This window comes from Haemaphysalis longicornis, unplaced genomic scaffold (genome assembly GCF_048455015.1).
Source record: "Haemaphysalis longicornis isolate Haplotype H1 unplaced genomic scaffold, Haemaphysalis longicornis Haplotype H1 scaffold_20, whole genome shotgun sequence".
Lineage (NCBI taxonomy): Eukaryota > Metazoa > Arthropoda > Arachnida > Ixodida > Ixodidae > Haemaphysalis > Haemaphysalis longicornis.
In genome coordinates this window covers 3701299-3726614 of record NW_027526296.1, presented here as the reverse complement: position 1 = coordinate 3726614, position 25316 = coordinate 3701299, and the positions used below count along the sequence as shown (strand labels likewise).

The 25316-nt window shown below is 45.7% G+C and overlaps 1 protein-coding gene across 1 annotated transcript in view; it reads right to left on the bottom strand.

Annotated features, from left to right (window-relative positions):
* The window catches only part of Smc5 (structural maintenance of chromosomes 5), a 109069-nt gene that overhangs the window by 64071 nt on the left and 19682 nt on the right, over positions 1 to 25316 (bottom strand). The window contains exons 6-11 of the mRNA XM_077701060.1: positions 20942 to 21103; positions 19584 to 19745; positions 16519 to 16590; positions 15658 to 15719; positions 13211 to 13283; positions 12331 to 12448 (exon numbers count right to left, since the gene is read on the bottom strand). Coding sequence (XP_077557186.1) covers positions 12331 to 12448; positions 13211 to 13283; positions 15658 to 15719; positions 16519 to 16590; positions 19584 to 19745; positions 20942 to 21103 — 649 coding nt within the window. The remainder of the gene's footprint in view (positions 1 to 12330; positions 12449 to 13210; positions 13284 to 15657; positions 15720 to 16518; positions 16591 to 19583; positions 19746 to 20941; positions 21104 to 25316) is intronic.

Genomic DNA, 25316 nt, shown 5'->3' with positions numbered 1-25316 from the left:
CGCGCGCCCACCTCCACGTGCGCGGACATCGCCGGATGACGCAGGTTCAGGGTCGCATAAGAAGTGCATTGCACTTAAAACGACCTAACCAGCGTTCCCGACTAAATGAACGTGAGCACTGGCGGGTAATTACGTATATTTTGCCTCAAATGTACCTGCAGTTTTCTTTGCGCTAAACAATGGGGAGATGTACGACAAGCGCCAGCGGTTCACGAGTTTCAAACGCTTATGACCACATAAACCGCTTGGCGTTCGAAGCCTCTGGGTTACGCCACGACGACAACCACTATGACAGAGCACCGTGTGGCTCTACGTGGGTCTACGAGCTACGACAACAAGGCAAGCCCCTAAAGTGCTCTGCACTTAAAAAGTGATGCTTGGCTCGGAATCGAACTGCCCAGCAGACTCTTGATGGGTAAGTCTTGTGTCTCTGAGGCCTGTTGTAGGACTTCCAGGCACAGAGTCCTGTCCATCTACAGCGTGCCGTCCAGAGCGTGAAGTCTGGCCAACTTGTCACCACTCCCTGCATCCGCTGCTTGCCTGCATCTTGGCCCTTACGTGCCTCCAACACCCCGCCCTCATTTGCCTCTCCAAGCGCAGCCACATCGTCAACTTGTAAGGCAAGGCCAACTTTCATTTGCACTGTTAGATTTACCTTGCACTGTACAAACTTAGGACATTTCCAACCAAGTAATTTCCATCACCCAAACGTTTTAACTGTCTTCTACATCCACGTTTGCATGTCCTCCACCGTCTACATCTCCTTGCATAAGTGTTCTTTCCATTCAGTTACAAAACCCCCTGTTGCAGTCTTCAACTTGTGTCTCCCACTACCTCGTCCTAGGTCTCCGTAACCTCATAACATCAAAGAGGGTTGGTTGGTCAAAGAAAAATGGGGCTGTACTAAAATGTGAACACTGGATGGGCCAATGCAACAACACTGACAAAAGATGCTACATACAGAGTAGTCACCCTTTTTTCCAACCTCACTCTGACTCCTAATGTACTACTGAGTAGTGTTTATTCATCACCTCCATTAAACTCCAACCCTGCCCATCACAAACTGCACTTGGAACATCAAACTGGCATGCAGACAATATCGCGAAGGAAACGTGATCTTCATACGCTTAAGGGACATTAGGAGATTAACAATTTTTGACAGTGGTGATGACTATGTGGTTGAACATGCCGCAGCTATGCCTGGGATATGAGGCAAGCCATAGCGGAGGACTACAGGTCAGCAGGGGTGGAACAGGGTCCATGGGTTTAGGAGCAGTCCTGGGAGCAGGAAAAAGTGCCTTCTGGAGCAGCCAGAAAGGCATTTTTGGAGCAGGTTTGGAGCAGCCAGAATTGCCATTTGGAGGAGATGGAACACCATTTCGCAGCATTATGGTGCCTCCCTAATCTCCGTACAGGCCGCTGTGCAAGTCCCCTGCCAAGCACCTAATCTATCTACTATTCTCGGGCGTTCTACCATGCACTAGACTAACCTACTCTAAACCAGGAACACAGTTCTTGTACTATATCTGGAGGTTTGCAAAATGCGGAGCGAGTGCGTTGCATTATAACCGTTCGAAGGCCAAACCTTACGCGGAGAGTCGAAAGGGATCAGATAACAGGCCTTGCTTCGTGTCCGGCAAATGGCAGTGTTTATGCGACCACACGGCGGCATTCCATAAAACAAGGTATGTGCTTGCATTTTTTTTCCATCGAACAGCGGTTTCAGTGCGTGCAAAGCTGAACATAGCTTTTTCTTCACCCGTCAGAGGGATGCAAGAGTCTACGAACTGACGCCACAGACAACGTACCTAACTAGAGAGTGTGTCAGAAGGCCCTATTAATATTAGACCATCCTCCACTAAGCAAAGCTAACCACAAAGTTGAATTGAATTGAATTTAATTTAAGCTTATTTGTTCTTTTCTGAATATAGAAAAACAGGGGGGAAGAGGGAGGCAAAAGGCAACCAGCATCCCTCTGTTTAGCAGGGAGTTCATTTCAAGTTTCCAATCCATTTCCGTTTCAAGTTTGCGGGCGAAAACGAGTACAGATGCCTCAAACAAAAGTGCACGAAATTAACAACCGAGGACAAAGCGTCCAAGACCCTGTTTGTTCAATACATGCAGCAAGGCAAAGTCGCAGGCCGCAAAGCTAGGATCGCCAAAAATGGGTGACTAAATTGATGTCAACCTCCAGTAAACTAACATTCCATGCGGATATTATTCTATTTGTGATGAGACACAAAAACATTTTACTTTTGGACATTTTTCATTGATTGCAGCGCAGCAGCCGACACCGGCAAACACAACCTTGCAAATGCCACACACAAAATTTCAAACAGATGGTGCATAGTGCCTGCTGCTTATGGCTACGCCAAAGCCAGGTTCGATAGCTGCTCATAGTTTTGATGAAACCGAAACCATTAACGCATTGAGGAAACCGAAAACACGATGTTTCAGCCAAGTTTTCGGGCGCTGGGCATCATGGCGGTCGTATCACGCGGATGTGGGTCTATAGACATATAGATGAAAATTAGCAGCCTTGATGAGCTACTACGCTGATTTCCAATATGTAATTGGTTTTTAACAAAGCTTTATTTGTTTATGAAATACAATGTCTTAAAATTTATTTATTGAGGCAGTCCTTACAGGGTGGTTTAGAGCAATTCCGCTTAACTCTTTCGTTACGGCGGAAAAACGGCCGATTTTAAGTGCTTCAACAAAACTTTTTTTTCTCTTGAGCTACTGGTTACACGTAGCCTTGATATGCATGAAATTGTAGCTTAGAGATTGCTCTTCCAAACACAAAGCAGCAGTTTTGTTAAAGGTACAATTACTTACAGTTTATTCGTCAGGTAATCAGAAAAAAGCCCCCCAAAAAAGTATACGAAAAACCCAAATTGGCACTTTTACCGAGACTAAAAATTATTTCAGGTATTTTAAGATATACAAATTGTTCCCACGTTCCTTGGCTATGATTCAATATATAAATCAACAGTGTACACCAAGTTTTGGATTTTTGAGGGCCCGTCAACCTAGCGCAATTGACATCTGTGCCACACCGCGAGGGCACTCAAGGGTGAGTGAGTCTCTGTAAACGTGCATCCAAGCACCGTACTTACCCGGTTGTAACGCGCACTTTTTTTTCTGTAAAAATAGGTCGAAAAATCGCATGCGCGTTGGAATCGGATACGAAACCGAAACCGAAACAGCGGAAATTTCGTCCCACCCATCGCCCTCCCCATGTCAAGATGGCGCTAAAGATTTTCGCAACGATTTTTCGGACGCAGGAAGCATAGGCGCCTAGGCTTTTCTATCGGCGTTCACACAAATCGTCAAATCGTTCCACTTGCGAGCTCGATAACAGCAATGGCAGCAGCGGCTCTCACGCGTTCAAAACGAGCGGTTGGCTGAAGCGTGCGCCTCTGGAGAAGCTCGCGGTATGGGCGTGTGAGGTGTGGGACATGATCCCATCCACCATGGTTGAACGTTCGTTCAGAAGTGTGGCATCGCGAACGTGCTTGACGGCACCGATGACGAGATGTTGTGGTCAGCGGAGAGCGACGAGGAGTGAGATGAGTGAGATTACTTAGGGAAATAAATCACCCGTTTCTCTCGCATTCGTTTTTCTTGTTCACACAGTTCCGTGCACGTTACAATCGGAGGTGCAAGTTTTTTAGTTTTTTTGTCAGGAAAATCGGGTGCGCGTTCGACTCGGGTAATTACGGTATACTCTTTTGTGTCCTCGCACAAAATTCTTATCAGTTCGGTGGTAAAAAACAAGAAAAAAAAATCGAGCGCTCTCGACAAGCGTCGCACCTGAACCCTGCAGCGCTAATCTGACACGAGCGCCACGTTATCTTGAAGGTGATAGCGCGATACGGCGCGGTGCATTTGGCAAAATATCCCGGCCGTACGTTCTCGAGACCCTAAACACAAAATCAAAACCGCAGTCGCCAGATAAGAAGCACGTTTTGTTTATAAATACAGCACGGAGTCACAACGAAATTACCTGCCAGTGCTTGTTGAAGTGCGAGGCCCCTGAACCGGAGCTTTGTCGTCCTAACTGAAATCTGAATATCCCAAATCATTGCTTGTCCCCTCACTGCTGCTGGAATCACAAAAATCGACAGCAGGAGCTGCCGAAGTGCTTGCTACAGCAGTCCGACTTTGCGGAGCGCGTCACGAACCTGACGCCATTTTTCCTCCTCCTCCCCTCCCCCTTCGGTTCAAATTTCTCTAGCCACGCCGCCACCACACGAGACACATAAACAAACGAAACCAAAATTGTAAGAGAAGTTGCCAATGAACACACCAGATGGTGATAGTTGTCTGTGGAGCGCGGGTTTCAGATTTTGCGGGAGATTTAAAATCATCGGACGCCGGCTTCCGATTGCCTATGGCGCCGTCGTGAAAGAGTTAATCAAACCCAATAACGATTTGTATGGACATAATAAAAAGGGTCTGCTCTGCCAGACTATGCATTTTTTAGTCATTTTGAAGACTTTTGCAATGCATGCAGGAGGTGAACACTTAATATCAACAATTTGTATAAAATTGTCTACCCTTTACTCATTTTCGCAAAGAGGTCCGCATAACAGAGTAATAAGTAATCTAGCATCACCTGCTAGATCAATTCAGTACGAATTCCATGGTACCATTCTTGTCATCCTAGCCCAAGAGCAACATTACAAAACCCCCCGTAAGGCAGAGCATGGTCTTGCAAAAAAAGAAACTGAGAAAAATGCATCTGAAGTTTCAGATCATGGTAACTTTTGCTACGGCATAGCTCCAACAATATAATTATCACCATTTTGAAGCTCTGTTCTTCACTAAAAAAAGCACATTAAGTATGTGACAAGGATAATTCTGGAAAGACTGACGTAAATTTACACGAATACCGTACAAATTTTGAAGGAAAATAAATTTTCTAATGTTAAACTTCAGAAACTGTATATCCTCTTTCACTTTTTCTCTCGGTGTCTTTTCATGTGTTGTTCGAGCCACGTGTTGTTATTTTTGTTCTGTCAATGAGACTAAAGCACAGCAGCCACCCAGAACTAGAAATTATCCTGCAATGCATCACAGCAGCCACCCAGAACTAGACATTATCCTGCAATGCATCTCAAACCTACAGCAAGGCTGTAGGTGATATGCACTTTGGTGATCAACGCTTCAGCGATACAAACAGCATCACCTGTTAGATAAATTCAATACAAATGAAATTATACCAGTCTTGTTATCCTAGCTCAAGAGTAAGATGAGGAAACATCCCGTAAGAAAGAGCGTGATCTCACAAAATAAGAAACTGCAGAGCTGCAGGTGGACTTGAATTTGGCGATCAATGCCAGAGTGGTACAAACAGCCTCACCTGCTAGATAATGAAACACTCCGTAAGGCAGAGCATGATGTTGCAAAATAAGAGAGAAAAAAACATCTCTAGTTTCGAACTCTTGCTACAGCATAGCCACAATATAAAAAGCACCGTGTCACTCTGTTCCTCAAGGGAAAAAAAAAACAAGAATGCGACCGTGCCATAAAAATAACCGAAAAACCTCTATGCAAGTAATGAAAACCTTTGCAAACAGCGCCGGAAACACTTTTTGCTGAACTTCACAAACGGTACTTGCTACCTCCCACTTCCTTCAACGTCATGCAAACTAAAGAAAAGCACAAACATATTGTGCTGCCAACTTTTTTTTCACGGACGTTTCTGGACGTTTCCACGTGGCGCTTTACGGACCAAATTTGTACGTAACAGGAGATTCTGGCACCGTGGTTTACGGCGTGTTTCGTCATTTTTTTGTGCACTTGCGGCACGTAAATCATTGAGGTAAAGATCTCCAAGCATTGCGGCACGAGACAAGAGACATTGTGACAGAATCGCAGTCACTAGCGGCAGAGAAAATGCACCCGAATTGAAAAAACTGCGGCGGCGGAAGCGCGCCGGCAAAAACACAACGAAAAAAAATGGGGGCTTAACCTCACCGGCCAATCAGAGACACAGAACGGGGGGCTTGCCTCGAGCGCGCCTGCTCCTGCCAATCAGTGGCTCGTAAACGATCTTCGCGAAATCAGCGGTAACGCTCGTTCTCCTCATGGGGCGTCATTTTGAGGTAGCGCAAAATAAGCTCAAACAAAGCATGTACAAGGCTAGCCCAAGATGGCCGCCACCAGCAGTCTGCTTCGAGTGTGGCGCGCACGAAGTTCAAGTGTTTTTAGCCTGATTCTCAGCGTTTTGCGGCTGAGCCCCTTAGCCACTGAGCTACCGCAACAGGTATGAACGACATTTAAGTTTAACTAAAAGTTGCCCACCTTTCGTTGTTCTTGTGGCTTTTGTTCTTTGCTTTAAAAATAAATACGCAAGGCTGGCCCTATTCCTTTCCCCCGTTTCCCTCTAATTGTTTGTGACACTGCGGTGTTGTCAACTCAGGGAACGTCTACGACACAGTCGTGATCAGTAAATTAGACCAGCTGGCTGGCAGCGCAATCAATTGAGCTTATACCTCCATCAAACCCTCGACTTCAGCTTATACCTCCGACTTTTGCCAGGGAATGTCCTATGTGCTTATGTGACTAAACAGGTGCCGTTTTTCTTTCATCCATGCAGGTGATTGCTTGAAGGTCAAAAAGCTGCAACGTTTAAATCTCAAGAAAACTTCGTTGTACGCGAACTGTTTTCTTTTGTATCAAACCACCGGTGCTTCCTACGGATTCACTGTTTAGGTTATGTGATTCCGGCCTGGCTATGCAAAGCCATCCAAACGATGCGAAAGATCTACCTATATAATAAACACCTGAACATCACTCCAAGCCCTGAAGTCCAGCCCAACTTTAAGGGGGCAGACTGGTCTTAGAGCTATGTTTTTTATTTACCAACCAATTTTAATGAAACTGCACTGCATTATAGAGTTTTTTGTGCTGATTTCAAATCTCCTATTAGATTTTTTGTAAGCTGATTATATTTTGAGTTAATTAATGATTAATTGCCATTATTTTGGGACACAGTTACAAAATAACCACTCCATTCAGAATGGCAATTACCACGTTTCTAGGCAGACAAATGACTAAAGAATACAACATAGGAAGAACTTTTTTGATTTAACTATTTTTGGTCGTTTTACAACACAGGGAACTTCGCTTCTCCCGCACTCTGCCAGAAATGGCTCGCAGGTGGTGCCAATTGAACACAATAATAATTTTCCAAAGCCTCCATTTAAAAAATTTGTTGCCTATATTGTATTCTCCACACATTTTGGTATCAGAAGCAAAAAGAATTAAAGTTGTACCTGCTCTGGGTGCCAAGATACCTGGGGATGAAATGCTAGCTTTGCATTGCAAGAAAAGTGCCGTTTCACCATCGAATTCTGCGCTAACTGAGCTGTAGAGTGCACTTTAAAATGCTATTATAATATAATAACAACAAAATATGATGACTTTTGATGAGGAAATTTACAGACTGTTAGAAAAATGGCCGTGGAGGCCAAAAATTCCATTTTTGAGAAAACGCTTTTTTTGACCGTTTTTCGGCCCCAAAGACCCAACTGCCCCCTTAAGGGGGGACGCGGGGATCAGATTTCGAAAAGTGACCAAAAAATCGTTTTTTCGGAACCCACATTTTCGGATTGCACGTTTTATATTCTATGCGTTCACAAAGTTTCCCCGCCGGAAACGATCGCGAAGTGCCAAAGAAAAATATTTATATCAACTGAGGTGGCAAAATATTTCCTCAAAATGACGAAAACACGGCAATTTTCGCAGCGCTGTATCTCCGGAACGACGCTACCGGGCGCCGCCATCTTGGTCGCGTTAGATCGGCCGACTCTTTAATTTTCGTTTTCCGGTCGCTCCTTTTTTTATCGCTCGCTCACAAACGCACGAACGGCAGAAAGAGAAAGATAGTGAAACGAAGCAACCGATAGATGGTAACACGCGATTGGCTGTCCGGCCGCGTTTTTAGATACGGCTCTCCTGATTGGGCGCCGCCATGCCAGCAAAAACATGGCCGCCAGGCTGCTGCGCATTTTATGCGCACTGCGCTCCCGGTGTTTTCAAGGTTTGTCGGTCGACTCGGTAGCAGTTTACTCGTTTTATCTGTTGCGGTACTGAACAGTGACATTACTGTTATCGCGGCGATAATGTTGAGATCGTGCGCCAGATAGGGAAGTGCGCGGCTCGAAAGACGCATCGAAAACGTGCCCGCGACATCGCCGTGGTCTGTCCTTGAGTGGGAAGCGCGGTTCGTGCGCCTACAAATGCGGTTCGTGAAGCGAACTTTCGGACGCTAGCATTGCGATGTTATAAAACGCTGAGTTATTGCTGTGTTACACAGCGTGCTTGCGAGCTTCGGGAATGGAATGACCGACTCGCCAGAAGTTGCGGCGCGCGCTGCATTGGGGCGACGTGTTTGGGCAGCGACCGATAGCGGGATCGGTTGCTATTGCACGCGAGTAATAATTGATGTACGCGAAGTGAAATTTAATGGGAAAAGCTAAGTGACCAACCATATCAATGTTACCTAAATTACGATCGTGGGGAACGTGCGCGTAGGGGATTGTAGGGCGGGGGGGGTGCAATGGACCGTCACCTAGCTTATTTGAGAAACTTTTTCCGTGGCTCTAAACTAGTTCGTACAACGAAGTCTGGGATTACAAAATAATATTTTCAGTGTTAAATAAATTATAAAAGACGCCGTAAGGGTGCAGCGTTCACAATGCGATATTTTTATTGGGTTTTCTATTTTCGCAATGTTTGCAATTCTGTTGTCTATTTTGCAATGATTGATTCTCCTGAAGGTGAAGTGCATGGCATGCTAATAATATTCAATGTTGTAATTGTGTAAAAATACTATACTCTGCTTTCAAATAGCTCATCTTATGCTTGTGATGCCCAGATATAACTTTTTGACACCAAACAGCTCCATGTACTAAGCTGTAGCTTTGGCAATGTTATGATGCCCAGAAATCTGCTGAAAGTCTGCTGGCACATTCATATAAAACGAAACCATGCCTTACTCTTCATTTTGGAGACAGCTATGCATTAGGCATACATCAAGTAAAGTATAGGTACCCTAGTAGCCCATAGCGAACTTTGTGGTACACTAGGGGTGCGTTCCAATTTACCGTTTAGACAGCTTCGTTGCCGTCTTCGCGGACAGTACGCCATGTTAAGCCCCGTTCCAATTCGAACGAAGCAGTCAACGAAGACTGCTTCGAGGAGACAGCATCGAAGTCAGCAACGATGCAGGCTACCTTCCTGTCTAAACTAAAAAGCGACGCCAGCGCCACCTTTTTGCGTTTTTATGTTGAACCAAAAGCACTTGTTCCTTTATTTAAATATTTAGTAAAATTTACTAGTGATGAAGGTGACTTCGCTTAGTTTTTAAATCACGTAACGTTTGTAATAACAACGGTAATGTTAGTTACGAAACTTGCGGCTTGCTCAACTCAACATGTCTGCTACGACGCTGTCGTCTGCGCTGGTGCTGCGTTTGAGACCGCGGCGCCGTTCCAATTTCATTCCTTTAGACGTCTAGTTAGACAACTTCGTAGACTGTCTACCAAGCTGTCTGCGAATTGGAACGCAGCATAGGTGTAAAACTGGTGCTTCTGCCATCTGAAGGCCTGTACATGAAAACCTTTAACTCTTTCGCTACCGCGCCTATCAAAATCGATCAATTTGATCGATACTTTTGGGAGCGCCTTTTCATAGCGTTCCAGGCGTTTCTCGAACAAGTAAAGCTGTTCGGAGTTAGATCAGAAAATGGCCTTTCAAAATCAGTTTTGTTTTCATTTTTGCAACGGAAACGTGATTTTTGACACGCTTTTGAATCACCTGGTTGTGGAAAAGGGGCGTGGTCATCGCGCCTCAAGGCTACCAACGAAGAATGCGTGCAACTCGTAATTACTCTGCACCAGCGCTTGTTTTTTGCTATCAGGGCCTGAATGGGGAACTAGCAAACGATTTTCAATCGTCAGGTTCACGCTCTGACAGTAATAATCCCAGAAATCGGCTGAAAATGTCAAGCAGTGCCTGGTTGCAAAGCTACTTTATGATTTTAGGCAGTTTTATTGCCTTTGCGCAAGTTGTCCTAAGTACTCTGGTAGTTCTACTTACCCCAGGACCATTCCCAAACAGTTTACAACAGTTTCGGTTTCGTTTCTGCATCGCGAAATTCATATTTAGCGCAACTACGCAGTTACCCAACTTCAAGGCTAACTGCCATGGCGCCTGAAGCGTCCGCGACTGATCCTCGAACAAAGCACGCCGCTCCTCATTTCCCCCCACCCTAACCCGATTTCTGCGATAAGAACTTCAGATGCAAGTCAAAAGGTCACACCCAGTCGCCAGATATCTGTTCCGCCGAGGACAGCGCTTCAAACCGGCCTTACACTGCCAGCTGTTCGCCTTCCAGTTTCGTTTTCATGCGAGGGTATATCCGGGTGTCTAATGTTGCTGCTTAGTTGAACTGTCTATTCGGACGGAGTCTCTGATAAGTTTTTGTACTGTTTCATTTGAAAAATGTTAGATGGCGCTGCAATAGAGGAGGCTCGTTGTGCTGATCTTTTTTAGCGCGCGACTGCTACTCGGCCAAAGATCGCAGGGGACGATTCTAGCTCATCGTACCTCATTTTTGCGAGCAAGGCTACAATTGCGAGTAAGAAGATGATAATAAAGCTCAGCTTTATGTTTTTAGAGATAACTGACCGTGAACGACAACAAACATCAGCCACGGCGTTCCGTTTTCAACTTCATGCATGTTTTTTTCTGCATCGCGTGCTTGTCCCAAATATTGTGCTCGCTGTAAATTCAAAGTCAGCCATTGACAAGATGTTTTTACGTTATGTGGGGGCAAATTGGTGCCTCTGATAACGTCAAACCGCCAGATTTATTCCAAGGAACCACCCAAAATTGCACAGTTTGAATTAGAGGTTGGGCTTCACCGCATGACACGAGCACCGTGCATGCTAACATTTTTTTTTATATCTGAAAAACTGTTTTGCGCAAGTCGACATTTTTTTTCGGGTGTGTTTTTGAAATGTTTCCCTGCAAAATGTATATTCTCATTTTTTTCTACTACCGGTGGTTTGATATACACAACTCCTTTTTTATCATTTTTTTCGACAACTTGACAAAACTTTTGATTTTGATATTTTTTTTCACAACTATGATATATGAAAACCTTTAAAAAACTGGTGTTATTGGAAAGGTCATTAAATAATCTGCATTTTGTGCTCCTGCAATTAGTGCCTAAATAATTTTTTAGCAGAAAAAAAATGTTTTCTTGGACCCCCCAAAATTGGTCAATTTTCTGCGGTAGCGAAAGAGTTAATTGGCCAGGAAGGCCTCCCAGATTCACCAAATCAAAGGGCAAAGGTCTTTGAGGTTGTCTTCAAGCAAGGACAGCAAGGACTATGCTGCTGGTGCAGTTTGAAAAATCGTGAAGTCTTCGTAAACTTCAAGAGCCGTTTTCTCAACAGTGCGTTTTACGAGTTCTTCATTGCTCGTGGAAAGGATAGCATGGCAACCACTAGGCGGATTTTGACACTGTTTGTTTTATTTCAATCCTTGAAGAGTTCTGCAGGGTATGACATTCTCGGATTTTCATTTTAGGGCCTAGATATTTTTTTAAGTGACATTCACGGCCAAGTCAGCTGTATACTACTGGGTACAATGGAAAATAATGTTCTCTGTAAAAAAAATGAAGGGTGTAAAAAAAATTCGAAGAATGTCATACCCTGTAGTGTTCTTTTGACTACAATTCAAAAGTATTCTGAACTTCCTACCATATGCCAATACCTTGCTAGGCTTTCCACGAGCGGGCAACATGTACATCTCTGTAACACAAAAACTACTGAAGGTATCATTCTTAAATTTCAAAATTCACCATTTGGAGTGTTTTCCAATGCGCCTACCAAATTTCATTACTCTATGTTAAAAAATAAAAAAGTTTGCTCCGATCCCCACCTCCCCCCTTAATGGTTAGCACTTTAACCTAAACCCAGGGCACCCACCCATGCATATGAGAGAAGGCAAGGAGAAAATGAATCCAGCAGGTCCATCCACCTACTTCTGCAACGCACTGCCGATTGATTAATTGATTGATTGAGTTAGAAAAAAAACAGCCACCACTTCTACCCCTCGTTTGGCTGCTACAAGCGATGGGAAGTTTGAATAGCGCTAGAAAGTTGAGTGCAAATGAACCTAACAACCGTACCGTGGACTACAGTAGCTACGTTGGTAACTCGAATGCACAAAACCAGCATTGCCAGAATTCTCCCCCCTCCCAAAGGATGAAAACCACAAACAAGCACCCGTGCCCCCCAAATTTACCGCTGCTTTCGGCCTGCTTCTCCCGGATAAAGTTCTCTGCCCCGGACTTGTCCTGGTTAAGGCTGGCGATGGCTTGGTTGCACTTCTGGATCTCCTCTTGCACTTTCTTGATCTTGGCCTGCCAATGAACAAGGGCGGACAACAGGAAAATTGCACAGGGAACGCCCCAAAAATAGAACGAAGGTGGGCAAAGTAAGGGAAATTGGCAAATTAAACGGGAGCACATGGCAGACTGCAGGGAATACACACTTAGAGGTGTCATAAAGGCAGAATACATCTTTGTTCAGTTTAAAAGAACTCGCCTTTGGTAACTCTTTCAGTCCCATTCAAACCACAAAAGACTTTTTTTTTTTACAAAATAAGTGCAAGAAATAGTGAACAACTCAAATTTCGCACTAAAGGACGGAATATGGGCAGGAGTGACCTGATATCAGCCAGCACCAAAAACATAGTAATCAGCGTGTAAACTGCACGTTAGCATTCAAGTGACTTGGCCAACGAAACTACAGGCTCCAATACAATCGTCCAGTCATGTGTCTTCGTGATTGGTCAGTTTTACGGCCACCAATCGCACAAACAGGATACCATGATGTCATAGAAAAGCTGCTGGAAACTGGCCCGGAGGTCGGCACGGTTTCACATGTCTTCTTTAATATTTCCATCATTTGTTCGAAGTTTGCGATAAAATTGGCATCATTGTTATCATTGTCCTTTGAATGAACCAAACCCCTATGTCATCATTACGGCCCCTTTAAAGGTAACAGGCAGCAAGTCAAAGGGAACTGTCCAAGGGGGATGCTTTGAAGATGTACGGGGGAATAGGCATGCATGTGCCATCAGGTGCAGGCCAAAGAATTTCGAAAGGAGGACAGCAACTCACCTCAACGGCCTCAAACGAAGACTGGGCAGTATCCCTTTCAATACCGGCAATGTCGTCTTTGTACTTCTGAATGCTGCACCAAGCCACACGCACAGAAATCAACTGCATCAGCGCTTCTGCCCCTCCCAATGGCTCTGGCGTGCAGACTTGTGCAAAACGAGAAAGCAACGCTCAATAAAACGCCTCAGTGCATTTGAGCAGCCAGCTCCAAAATTCCAGCATTGCTAACAGGTAATAACTAGGGGTGTGCGAATATCAATTTTTTAATTTCGAAGCGAATTCGAATAATAAAAACAAAGTTCGAATCGAATCGAATATTTTTCGAATACGAATACTTATTGTTTTTTGTAAAATTAAAGTTTTCACCATCTAGAGACACAAAAACTGCAACTTTATTGCAGAACAAATCACACAAAGTAAAATTAGGCATTACACAATACCATTGCACTCAACAGGTTAAGGTCTGCACTCACTTAAATGTTAACATGGAGAAAGGTTAACTGCTCGACATGTTCAGGGAGCAGTGACAATCTCCTGCTCGTCACGACTCCACCACATACCGAAAACAGCCGCTCACTTGAGACACTAGTGGCTGGCATGCCCGAGCCCGTGCACATTTCTGCGCGCTGATACAGTAAAATCTCAATGATACTAATCTCGGAGGACCGCGAAAAATATTCGTATCATCCTAAATTCGTATGAACCAACACAGACCAAAAAAATTGAGCGCTGAAAAACGTTTTCGTTTATTTATTTTCTTACTTTCGCGTGAAGAAATTTGCGATTTGTCTGCTTTTTTTAACCCCCATGTCGCAAAGCAGTCCTTTCTGGAGCACGTAAAGCTTCGCTCTCGTCTCCTCACTCGCTGTGCCCAAGTTCGCTACACGCCGCAACAGTCAAGCGTGAACCGCATGGTGCGTTTTTGCACGCGATTCGCTCGCCTCGGCTCTGCGAGCGCCGTATTTTCAAGCCCGCATCGACGATTTCGTGTCCGCGGTAGCGCCTACCTCGGTCAGAAAATGACGCACGACACGCGCGACAGAATGGAGGAGCCTGACTACTTGCGATGAGATCGAGACAGCCGGCTTCGCTCCGCCGGAGATGGTTAGTCTTAGCACCCCGGCAAATATTTTATGGGCGCTTTCACTAGCGGCGCGGATGATGTTTTATAGTACCGTTTTCGCATGCATTATCAGCTCCTTTACCGCACAAGCAACTTCGTGTCTCCCTTGAGCCGCATTTTAAAGAGCGGTTAGAAGCGGTCGCTAGAGCGCGAGCCGACGCCATGTTGACGGCGCCAGCCGTGCTGCGTGCAGCGTAGGGGCGGTTTCGCGGCGGTGTCAGCGCGCGTTGGGTGTGCGCAGAGCGTTTTCGCGAGCAGAAAACAACAGCCCGGCTGTTTCTGGAGAAACAGTGACAAACAGGGGAGCGAGAGCCGTCACTTGCTCGTTCGGCAGTCGGGTGCCTCGCCGGCTCGTTCGTATTTTCCGCCGGGCCGCGCAGGTCCGTTCGTAACAGCCGAAATTTTTCCCATTGCAAACGATGCAATTCCGCCGGGACTTTTTGGAAATTCGTATCATCCCGAAATTTTCACCCCCACAATCGTATCGTCGAGAGTCCACTGTAACTACGAATAAACACCGATGCAGTCGGCGAAAGCACGTACCGTTCGCCGTGTATATGTTTCGCGACTTTGCTGCTGCGACACGCTCTGAATTTATTTTTTTTTTTTTTAGTTTTGGGTAGTTCGAATATTTCAAACTACCCAATCGAATCGAATCGAATCGAATCGAATACCATAAACTTCGAATCGAATATTCGAAGTTTCGAATATTCGCACACCCCTAGTAATAACCCTTGATTCCTTACTCGTGCCGCTTATGTTGACAGGAAGCTTCTTTTCAGCTTCTAAATTTCACACGTGTAGCATTCCACTACAGCTGGCATGTGCTGGTAGTGTTAGCACACACTCATTTAGCACAAGGCTTGCTTGTGTTAGCCTTCATGCACAGCTTTAGCGCAAAGTGAAAAAGCCAACCCAAAAGGGCCTGCCCTGAGGTGAAGTTGAAAAGTTTGCAGCAGAGCGAACTTTAAAGCTTAGTTTTTTTTCCTATGTTCGGTATGTTAGCAACACACACAAGAGACCTTGGTTACAAGAGACATGCTTCTCGGGTCCCTTGACTGTCTCTTGTAACGAGGTTTTAATGTGTATTTGAAATATAATGCACTGTTTTAGTGCGTACCCCGACAGTCATGGTTGTTCATTAGCATTCATTAGAACTGCGGCCGTTATAAATAGGCTCAACTGTACTTCAAATGGTAAAACTTCACTGCAAATCAAACAGCAAACACTCTTTGCAAAGCGTTCAGAGTTTCAAATAGCCAAACATTTCCTTGTTCGTACAATCAGTACAGGCACCACAGCGCAGCCCTGTGGGGCTCCTCACCTTTCACTTCTTCCTCCCTCCTCTTCGATCCTCCTGTGGAGATTGCGCTTGTGCGAGCGCGCCTAGAACAGGACGAGATGCAAGATCACAATTTGGCTTCAGACGTGAGACAAGTGAGATCACCATTATGTTTCTGGTGAGAAACTATCACAAGCAAGAATTAGAAGCACAGATAAAGCTAGTACAGTCAAACCCGGTTATATCGAACTCGCAAAAAAAGAAAACCTATCAGTTCAATATAGGTGATAATTCGATATAAGCAAGCTAAGGAATTGGACGTCATAAAAGCACATAGCATTCATAAAAACACTTTATTGGCGAAACTGCCTTACTTTCGCACAGAATAGCCCTGCATCTTCTGCTAGAACAACCTCGCAGCCGGAGACCATACGCAAATGTACCGTGTCCAGAAATAGTTCGATATAAAGGATAATTCGATGTAAACGGTTTCAATATAGTCGGGTTTGACTGTAAGTACTAAAAAGCACTGCCTGAGCTTCGTTACTAACGTTCCAATACGTATGAAACTGCAGTTATACCACAATTTTAGGAAGTGCAAACATACCACGATTTTAGGAAGTGCAAACTGAAATACCAAGATAGCCTGGTATGTTCAGCAATAACTTCAAAAATAACAAAATGCAGCACGGTGAAAAATCACTGGGCGGCGGCAGATAACTAGACGGCGAAAGAATAACGAGACGACGGTTTTTCGTGGAGTGGGGCACTTGAGGCTTTCACCTTAAAACGTTATACCAAAGCTATCATCCTCGTTCTTGCATAGCTTGCCGCAAAAGCTGAGCATTGAGCATACACTTGGCCAGCGAACTCCAACTAGAGGTGTCTGCTCTGGCTACGCACCTTTTCTGTGAGTTCATTGATCTTCTGCAAGGATGTCTCCACCTTCTTTGTGGCTGCTCCTGCTTCTTCTTTCTGCAACAAAGTGGCAAGTGGTGATGAGGACACACACCCCGGGGTGCTGCTGCAGAAGCAACAAGGCTCCTCAAATTTACGACTCACAAGTAACACCTAGCATGTGAAGTGCGTCATAAGATTCCACTTACGCCACTATGAACTCCCTGTGATGCAGCAAATATCATTTGCATAGAAGTCTCCATGCCTCATCTCCAACACAGCAATACATCAAATCAATATTTTCTAGGCAGACAGTTACGACTACCAGCCCAACAAGAACTGTCGCAGTACGTCTTATGTTGCCTTTGTGCTCCTATACTTAAAGGAGCCATGCAGACAAAATACAAGTTTGTTTTATTCGAAAGATTTCGTGTTTTGTGGTGCCCCCAGCGCTTGTCCGGACGCAAATGATGCTTTTTTCACTGACAAACTAATCAATTTAAGTTGATTTGATTCTCCCGCCAAATCGTGTGTTTTCGTGACGTCTGCAATAATGTCATATGTGCTGGAGAGCCTTGTTTGCCGTAAATCAACCTAGATGGCGCCACCATACCGCGGCAGGCCGTTTTCTGCCTTTGTTTTTGACTCTGTTTGTACCTGACTTGTTTATGTTAAGGTAGAAAACTACCATTTCGTAAAACATAGCATTCACTTGACAAATATAATCACGTAGGACACCAGCGCTTACGCCAATTGGCCAGTGTCATCTGAGACAACTCCAAAGCGCTGCAGTGCTGTGCAGCTAAAATGGCATAGTACACACAGGACCAACAGCAGTACACATCAATACTTTTATGTTTACGTGTACTTTAGTAACTTCCATTGTTTACCCCAACATTCTCACTACAATAAAAAGAATGTGCCCTAAATGTAAGCGTGACTAGCTCGTTCGGCAAGCTTGTACACATTTTTTTTCTAATTTGCGTTTGCTTTTGCCGGCCTCAACCAATCTCAGAGCTGGTGCGTATGATATCATAGGTTCTGTTGCGGGAAATGAGCTAGCGGGTCGCATGGCTGTTCCCTTTTTTCCTAATTATGTAGCTTATTTGAGCGAGGTGTGCGTTAAAGGTAGTGTCAGTATGACCTTAACGAGGCAATTTTTCGGACGAACCAAACTTGTGTTTCGTCTCCATGATCCCTTTAATACTTAAAAGTCAGCGTAAATTTACTTTCTCAGACACCTCGTGTTGAAAAATCAGCGAGGTTCCAGGTTTTCGCAATGCCGAACTCCAATGGCCCACAGAAAGCGGTAACAATTTCAGCAACGCTGCCGTTGTGATCACAATGCCTATAACTAATGAGCTAGTCAAGCAGTTTTGTGGGTACAGCAAAGCCCAAACTTGAACTGATTGATTGATTGTAGTGTTTTAACGCGTCAACGCAACGCAGGCGATAGGCTCATTGTAGTGGAGGGCTCCGGATTAACTTTGACCGCCTGGGGATCTTTAACGCGCGCCGAAATCTCGAACACACGGGCGTTTTTGCTTTTCCCGTCCATTAGAAAAGCGGCCGCAGCGGCCGGGAACCAAACCCGCAACCTCGTGCTCAGCAGCGCAGCGCCTTAGCCACTGAGCCACCGCGGCGGGTCCCAAACTTAAACTGGGATAAGTCGAAAATTTTTAAAGTCCGAACCGAGCTCGCATGGATAAAGTAAAGTTACATTCGGTGCAGTGGGGTGGTGCTGCCATGGAGGATCGCAGAGTTAACGATACGATGCACAGAGATGATTGATGAAGAAATAGTCAGTCTACAGGCATTTACAAGGTGAACAATGAACACGAAGAGTACACGACAAAAGACAACCGAGTTGAAATAAAGCCGCAGCACACAGAAGGGTATCACTGCACAATTTTTAGAAGATGCCCACACTGTCAACCAAACCGACGCATGGTTGGCTGTGCAAATGTGTGGGTCTCCTGCAACTAGAGGCTGCTATGGCAGCAACTTCTACTAGCGACCATACACCACTCCTGTTCCAAACCAACTCGTCAGATTTTCGCATACAATCGCCAGCCTGGCTCTTTCAACCAGGCTGCCACCCCAAATAAGCATGCTAACTACTTTGGACTTCGACATCACCCCCTTTTATACTCAGCGGTCATTTACAAAAGAAAATCAGTCGCACCGATGGCGGAAGGTGATGACCAAACACTGGTCTGCGGTGGCAACCACACTAGACCCGGCCAACAGGGAAAAACGCACCCCTGCACACAACCACATAAGATCACAAGTGCCTCCACCCCTGCAGATTCCGTGTATTTGTCACTGCTAGCTCAAAAGGTATTTGGCGGGTTCGCCAGAAAAGTCAAAATCTCACCGCAGAAAGCACAGAGGAGCCACAAAATAACTCACACAAGCCACGACAAAAAGGTTGCTGCACTTGCTACATAAAAAGGAGGGCCAACCAAGCACAAACAACGTCCTATTTTAGCGTGACCCGACTAGACAAGAATAAATTAACACAAACCTCCCACTTTTTCTTTCTGTTACATGTTGTCGGAATGCAGTTCCTTTGTGCGCCAGCTGCGAGCATAGATAACTTTATTTTAACCTGACTCAATTAGCTATGCACAGGTCTGCTGTCTTAGCCAGGGACAGAAAAAGAAAAAAAATAGTTGAACGGCAAGGCAGCACGTTCTGTTATCCTTGATCTCAGTTCCACTTAACTCAAAAACCCATTCAAATCGAACTACTTTCGGTTTCTGCCACTAAGGAGGAAACCCGACACTACTACCCACAAAAAAAAATGAAGTCTCCCACTCAAGCTGCAGCCCTGCCTGAAAATGCCCTGAACACACACAGAAACCTCCAACAACAGTGCAACAAACCTGCACAAACTTACATCAGTTGTAATTGTCAAAAAGAGGTGCGGCTCGCACTTTTTCTCAAAGCTCACGACTTCCAGTTTGACACCGTGGGGTATTGAAGCCCACTTGCCGTTTAATCAGCCATTGAAAGAAAGCCTCCCTTTTTTCCTTAACTCCTTAAGCAGAGAATGCAAGCGGCCGCACCAGTTTCTTGTCGACGACGTTGATGGCAGCCATGCGCTTGCGCACTCCTTCCTTCTTCTCCTTGTGCTCGGCCAGCGTCTTCTCCTCCTTCTTCATCTTCAGCTCCTCCGCTCGCAGCTGCTCCTTCTCCTTCAGGTAAGCTTTGCGCGACTCGTCGTAGCTCTGGAGTAGGAGAGAGAGGGAGAGGACTTTGCTTCAGATCAAGGCAATTTAACACGCTGAAGCTGCACTAGGGCTACGAAGCACGCCATAGCGGAGGGCTCCGGATTAACATTGACCGCATGGAGACCTTTAACGTCCACTGAAACCTCGACACGGGGGTTTAAGTGCAGAGCACTTTAGGGGCTCGCCTTGTCGTCGTAGCTCGCTGTAGCGCTCAATGTCAAGCAACTTCCAGAATCAGGCGGCGCAGCGGGATAACGGACCCAAGTAGAGACTGGCGTTCCATTGTAGGGCGTCCCGCAGAGGCTTCGAAAACCAAGCGGTTTAAGTAGTCCTAACCGTTCGAAACTTGTTAAACGCTGGCGCTTGTCATACATCCCCCCGTTGTTTAGCGCAAAAAAAAAAACTACAAGTACATTTGACGCAAAATATGCGTAATTAACTGGCAGCACCCGCGTTCATTTAGTTAGGAATGCTGCTTGGGTTGGTTTCTACAATAGTAAGCGAAGAAAGGTGGCAGTGCAATGCCGGCACGTGTGGGAGGAAAAGCAAGCACAAAAACAATAGAACTCCCGCTGGAGCTGTTTCAGGCAGGGGGTGCGCGAGCACTGCGGAGGCAGGAAATTCAAAATGCATTGAGTGGTAGCAGTGAGCGGATAACGGCACTACAGCTCATTATGCAGAATCACTGCTCTGCACTTCCAACAGCTTTCACATTGAGTGGAACGGCTTTAATTATTGCTTTTTGCCTTCAATTAACAAGGCACACTGGTCTCAGAACCTTTTTTTGCTTTCCAACCAGTTTTGATGAAACTCCATGGCCTTGTTCCGTTTTTTAGCTGATGTCAAATATCTAATATCAAACATACTTTGTGAAAACTTTCAAGCTGTCGCGTATTCAGGTAGTGCATGTTGTTTCGGTGCATTACTCTGCATTCATTGCGAAATGACTTGTACTGATCGCTGTATATTCTATTCCCCCCACCCCCCTACTGACACATGACGCAGGGGGCCCTGCAATAAATAAATATACAAACAGGGCATGGTTCCCCAAATCTCGTAGCCCTTGTTGAAAAAATTAAAGCTGTTCCACTCAAAGTTAAAGCAGCCAAAAGTGCTGAGCAGTGATTCGCCATAATGGGCTGTAGTGTTCTGCACTTTGAAGCATTGGGCGGAGGACTCCCCTCCCCACCCACCAGCCAGGCGAGCTTCTGCCGCATGCGCTCGATGCGGTGCTGGATATCCTTGTGCTCCTGGAACTTTTTGACCTCGGCGTCCAGGTTGGACATCTTCTGGCACGCCTGCTCCAGCCGCGACTGCTGGCTGCTCAGCGAACGCTCCAGGCTGCACCGCTGCGCCTGCACCACGACAGATCATTGTCTCACAAGGCTTTGGCTTCGCTGGACCGCCCAGTGGAACTGAAATCGAGGGCCTACCACAATGAGGCGCTGCAGATTCAAAAGAAGGGTACTTTTCCAACGACCCTTCGACGAGGCGTAGGAAGGGCTGGCATTGGACGATGCCAAAGCCCCCTCTTGAACATATAGGATTTGTTTTTCAACACCTTTGTGGACACAGGGGCAAGCTTTCGCTTGCTCCACGCAACATCAAAAATGTGCCCAATGTTCGGCAGAAGGTTAAAATGAAGAACTCACAAAGGTGTGACTAACTGTCTCGTTACGGTGCAAATTCAAAGTTGATCATCTTGGTCACCCATTTCAATTGCTAATTCTTTCTACTGTTACAAACTTTGCCAACTTTGCCACATTTCAAAGAAAACCAAGGACTGAGGGGGCTTTAGGAATGCAATATGTCACCTGCCAACATTGCTGACACCTTCCAGTGACGCATCCATGGTTAAGGACAACAACAGCAGCAGAGGATCTCACAGATCAGCCCCGTCGTTGGCACAAAGCAATGCTGAAACTTAGTTAAGGGGGCAGTTGGGTCTTTGGGGCCGAAAAACGGTCAAAAAAATCGTTTTCTCGAAACTGGCATTTCTGGCCTCCATGGCCATTTTTCTATCAGTATGTAAATTTCTCCTCATCAAAAGGCACCATATTTTGTTATTATATTATAATAGCATTTTAAACTGCACTCTACAGCTCAGTAAGCGCAGAATTCGATGGTGAAATGGCACTTTTCTAGCAATACAAACCTAGCATTTCATCCTCAGATATCTTGGCATCCAGAACAGGTACAACTTTAATTCTTTTTGCTTCTGATACCGAAATGTGTGGGGAATACAATGTTGGAAACAAATTTTTCAAATGGAGGCCTTGGAAAATTAGTATTGTGTTCGATTAGCACCACCTGCGAGCGATTTCTGGCAGAGCACAAGAGAAGTGAAGTTCCCTGTGTTGTAAAACGACCAAAAATAGCTGAATCAAAAAAGTGCTTCCTATGTTGTATTCTTTCGTCATTTGTCTGCCTAGCCACGTGGTAATTGCCATTCTGTATGGAGTGGTTATTTTGTAATTGTGAGCCAAAATAATGGCAATTAATCATTAATTAACTCAAAATATAATCAACTTACAAAAAATCTAATGGTAGATTTGAAATCAGCACAAAAAACTCTATAACACAGTGCAGTTTCATTAAAATTGGTTGGTAAAGAAAAAAAATAGCTCTAAGACCAGTCTGCCCCCTTAAAGGTGTTGTGCCACCAAATTTTCACTCTGCAAAAAGCCTGCTGTCAGCTTCCTCTGCATGCAACGACCCTCAACACGAAGTGCTGGGTACAGCAAGCACTTAATATATATTTTAATTCGCTTCTAAAAATTACCTAAATGCTCTTCTCGAAATCGGGACCCATCACTAGCGCCACTAACCATGACGTCAGTGAATTGCCAGCATAACAAAGTTTGTGACGTCATACAACGTTAGCGACTCGAGCGACATCAACGTGAACTCCAGTTACCACAGTTTGTTTGGTCGCTTGGTCGTATCAGACACACTATGCCCACACGACTGCGACGACGACGCGACACCGACGAGTCGCCAAACCATCAGCCAACTGCCGAATTGCCAGACCGCGTTGTCACACTACGCCGACGGCGACAAAAACACGTCGGCCGATGGAAATTCGCCGTAGTGTGACTGACTCGCCGACCGAAGACGCCAACGAAACCGGTCGCTTGACTGGTCGCCCGACACGTCGTCGGGAATCGACCGAGAAGCGAAAACTGCGCACCAACAACATTTGTGCCGCAATGAACGCGGCTCTATTTTGTTAGTTTCTGGAGTGTAATAAACTCAGTAAGTTCCATGAAGCCCATACAACTCAACACTAGCACTAATGCGATCCGTATTTTGGCGTTCGACGCTTCGGCCGTGCTTTTCGGCGACGCCGCTACCCCGGAATGCGTGTGCGATCGGCTCGCGTGTAGAAAATATAAGGTCAGTTTTGTGCAGAAGAAGAGTTACGTAGGGTAATTTGAATAATAAGAGATCAGTATCGGCAAAGGTTTTTAACGTAAAACGTAAAACCGAAGTACGGCAAGCACTATCCCTTCAGTGCAAAATCGCAGTGACAGCCGGGCACACTTATTTTAGCGAGCGCTTTTGCAAAAGAGCAGAGTTGATGGCGATAAGCTGTTGCGGGGGCTTCGCGGAACCTTGCTGCGCAAGCGCTATTTAAGAAATTTGAGTTTACAAGTCAGGAATTCTGTAAACTAGCTAGTAAACACCGACGTACAACACCAAGGATGGGCCTCCATCTAGTACACCGGCTATATCGCAGTGTAAAAGCGTTTGTTTGGTGGCTCAGTGGTCTCGCGCGTTACGCCTGCCCGGTCAACGTTGCTGGTTCGATTCGCGGCGGGGGCAACTTTTTTTTTTTGGCGGTTTTTTTTTTTTAGCATTTTTATGGTTTGCATATCCATGGTTTTCATTTGTCTGCATCCGAGGATGCAGACAAAGAATCCGTGTCGGAGCTGTCGCGGCTTGACGTGACGAGTCGGCGTGTTTACTTCCGTGGTGAAGCACGTATGTGGTAAAGCAGACGCCGCAGTAGAGTCGCAACGTACCGCAGCGCCGCATGGTAGACACACGTGGCAGAGCGCCGTCGTAACACTGTGACGTCACTGCTTGAATCGGCGTCCAGAAACCGAAACCGAATCCTGTCCCCATGAATCGTGCGATAATTTTTTTACTCAGAATATGTGCATGTGAGAGCATGTATCATGCTTTCTAAAGAAATATAGAACGTTTGCAACAAAGAATGCACAAGCAACAAATTTGGTGACACAACACCTTTAACAATAAAGCAGAGGGCTTGCACGTTGCCCCAGTTTACTAACAGCCAAGCTGTTTAGCAAATCGTAATTTTTTGTGCCTGCAATTAAAATTACCGAGAAATTGCCGAGCGCTCGTGTGCATGCCCCGCATCGACCGCCCAGCGTCATCAGCGCACGTTTGCCAAGCCAAGCATACCCACTTGGGAAGTTAAGGGGGGACGCGGCTTTCAACTTCGGAAAAATGACCAAAACATCGTTTTTTTGAAACCCACATATTCGGCTTCTATGTTTCCTATTCTATGCGTCTGCAAAGTTTTTAGGCTGAAAAGCGTCGCAAAGTGGCATAAAAAAAATACTTTTGTCAGGCGCGGTGACAAACTATCAGCGCAAAAGGGCGAAAAAACGGCAATTTTCGGAGCGCTCTATCTCCGCACCGGTGCCACCGGGCGCGGCCATTTTGAAATGGTTAGATCGGCCGAGCGATCGTCTTTCCGGTTCAGCTCGTCTCTTTTATCTTCGTTCATTCACAAACGCACAAACGGCAGAAAAGAAACGATGCACAAACGAAGCTAGAAATAGATGCTGAAGCGCTATTGGTCCTCGGTCGGGGCGCGGAACACCGACCCTCCTGATTGGATGTCACGGGCGCAATGCAAGATGGCGGCCGCCTGAGCTGCGTAGCGAGCGGTTTGAGTTCATTTTCGCCGCTTCGCTCGGCCGAGTTTCTGTTCAATCTATGGCATTCAACACGGACGTTATCGCGGTGGGAATGCCGGAGATAACGAGCCAGATTACGGGAAGTTGTGTGGCTCGAAAGGAGGAGGTCATCGAACGCTTCGTGGTGCGCGTGACTCTACCGTCGCCAGACCCCGGAGGGTGACGCGGTGTGCGCGCTTGCAATAGCGGTTCGTGAAGTGAACTTTTGGTCGGGTTTGCGATGTTTACACGCTTAGTTATTGCTGTGTTTTGACTGTGGGCTCGCTAGCCTTGAGAAAGAAACGGTCGACGCGTCAAACGCTGCGGCGCGCACGGCATAGCCGACGCGCATTGGGGCAGCACATGACTGTGCAACCGGTTACGATTGAACGCCAGTAGTTGTAATTAATGCCTGCGTCGTTAGATTTAATCCTAAAAGCGACCTGACCAGCCATATCAGCTGTAATCAAAGTTCGATATGTCGCGGTAAGCGTGCGCTAAGATGCGCGCGAGCCATATCGCCTTTCTTGCGCAACATTTCCCGTGCACTTGTAATTTTCATGCAAACAGGTTTGAGTTAGTAATATAGGAATAAAAATATCTTCTCTGCATTAAAAATGTACGTTTGTCGCAGCAT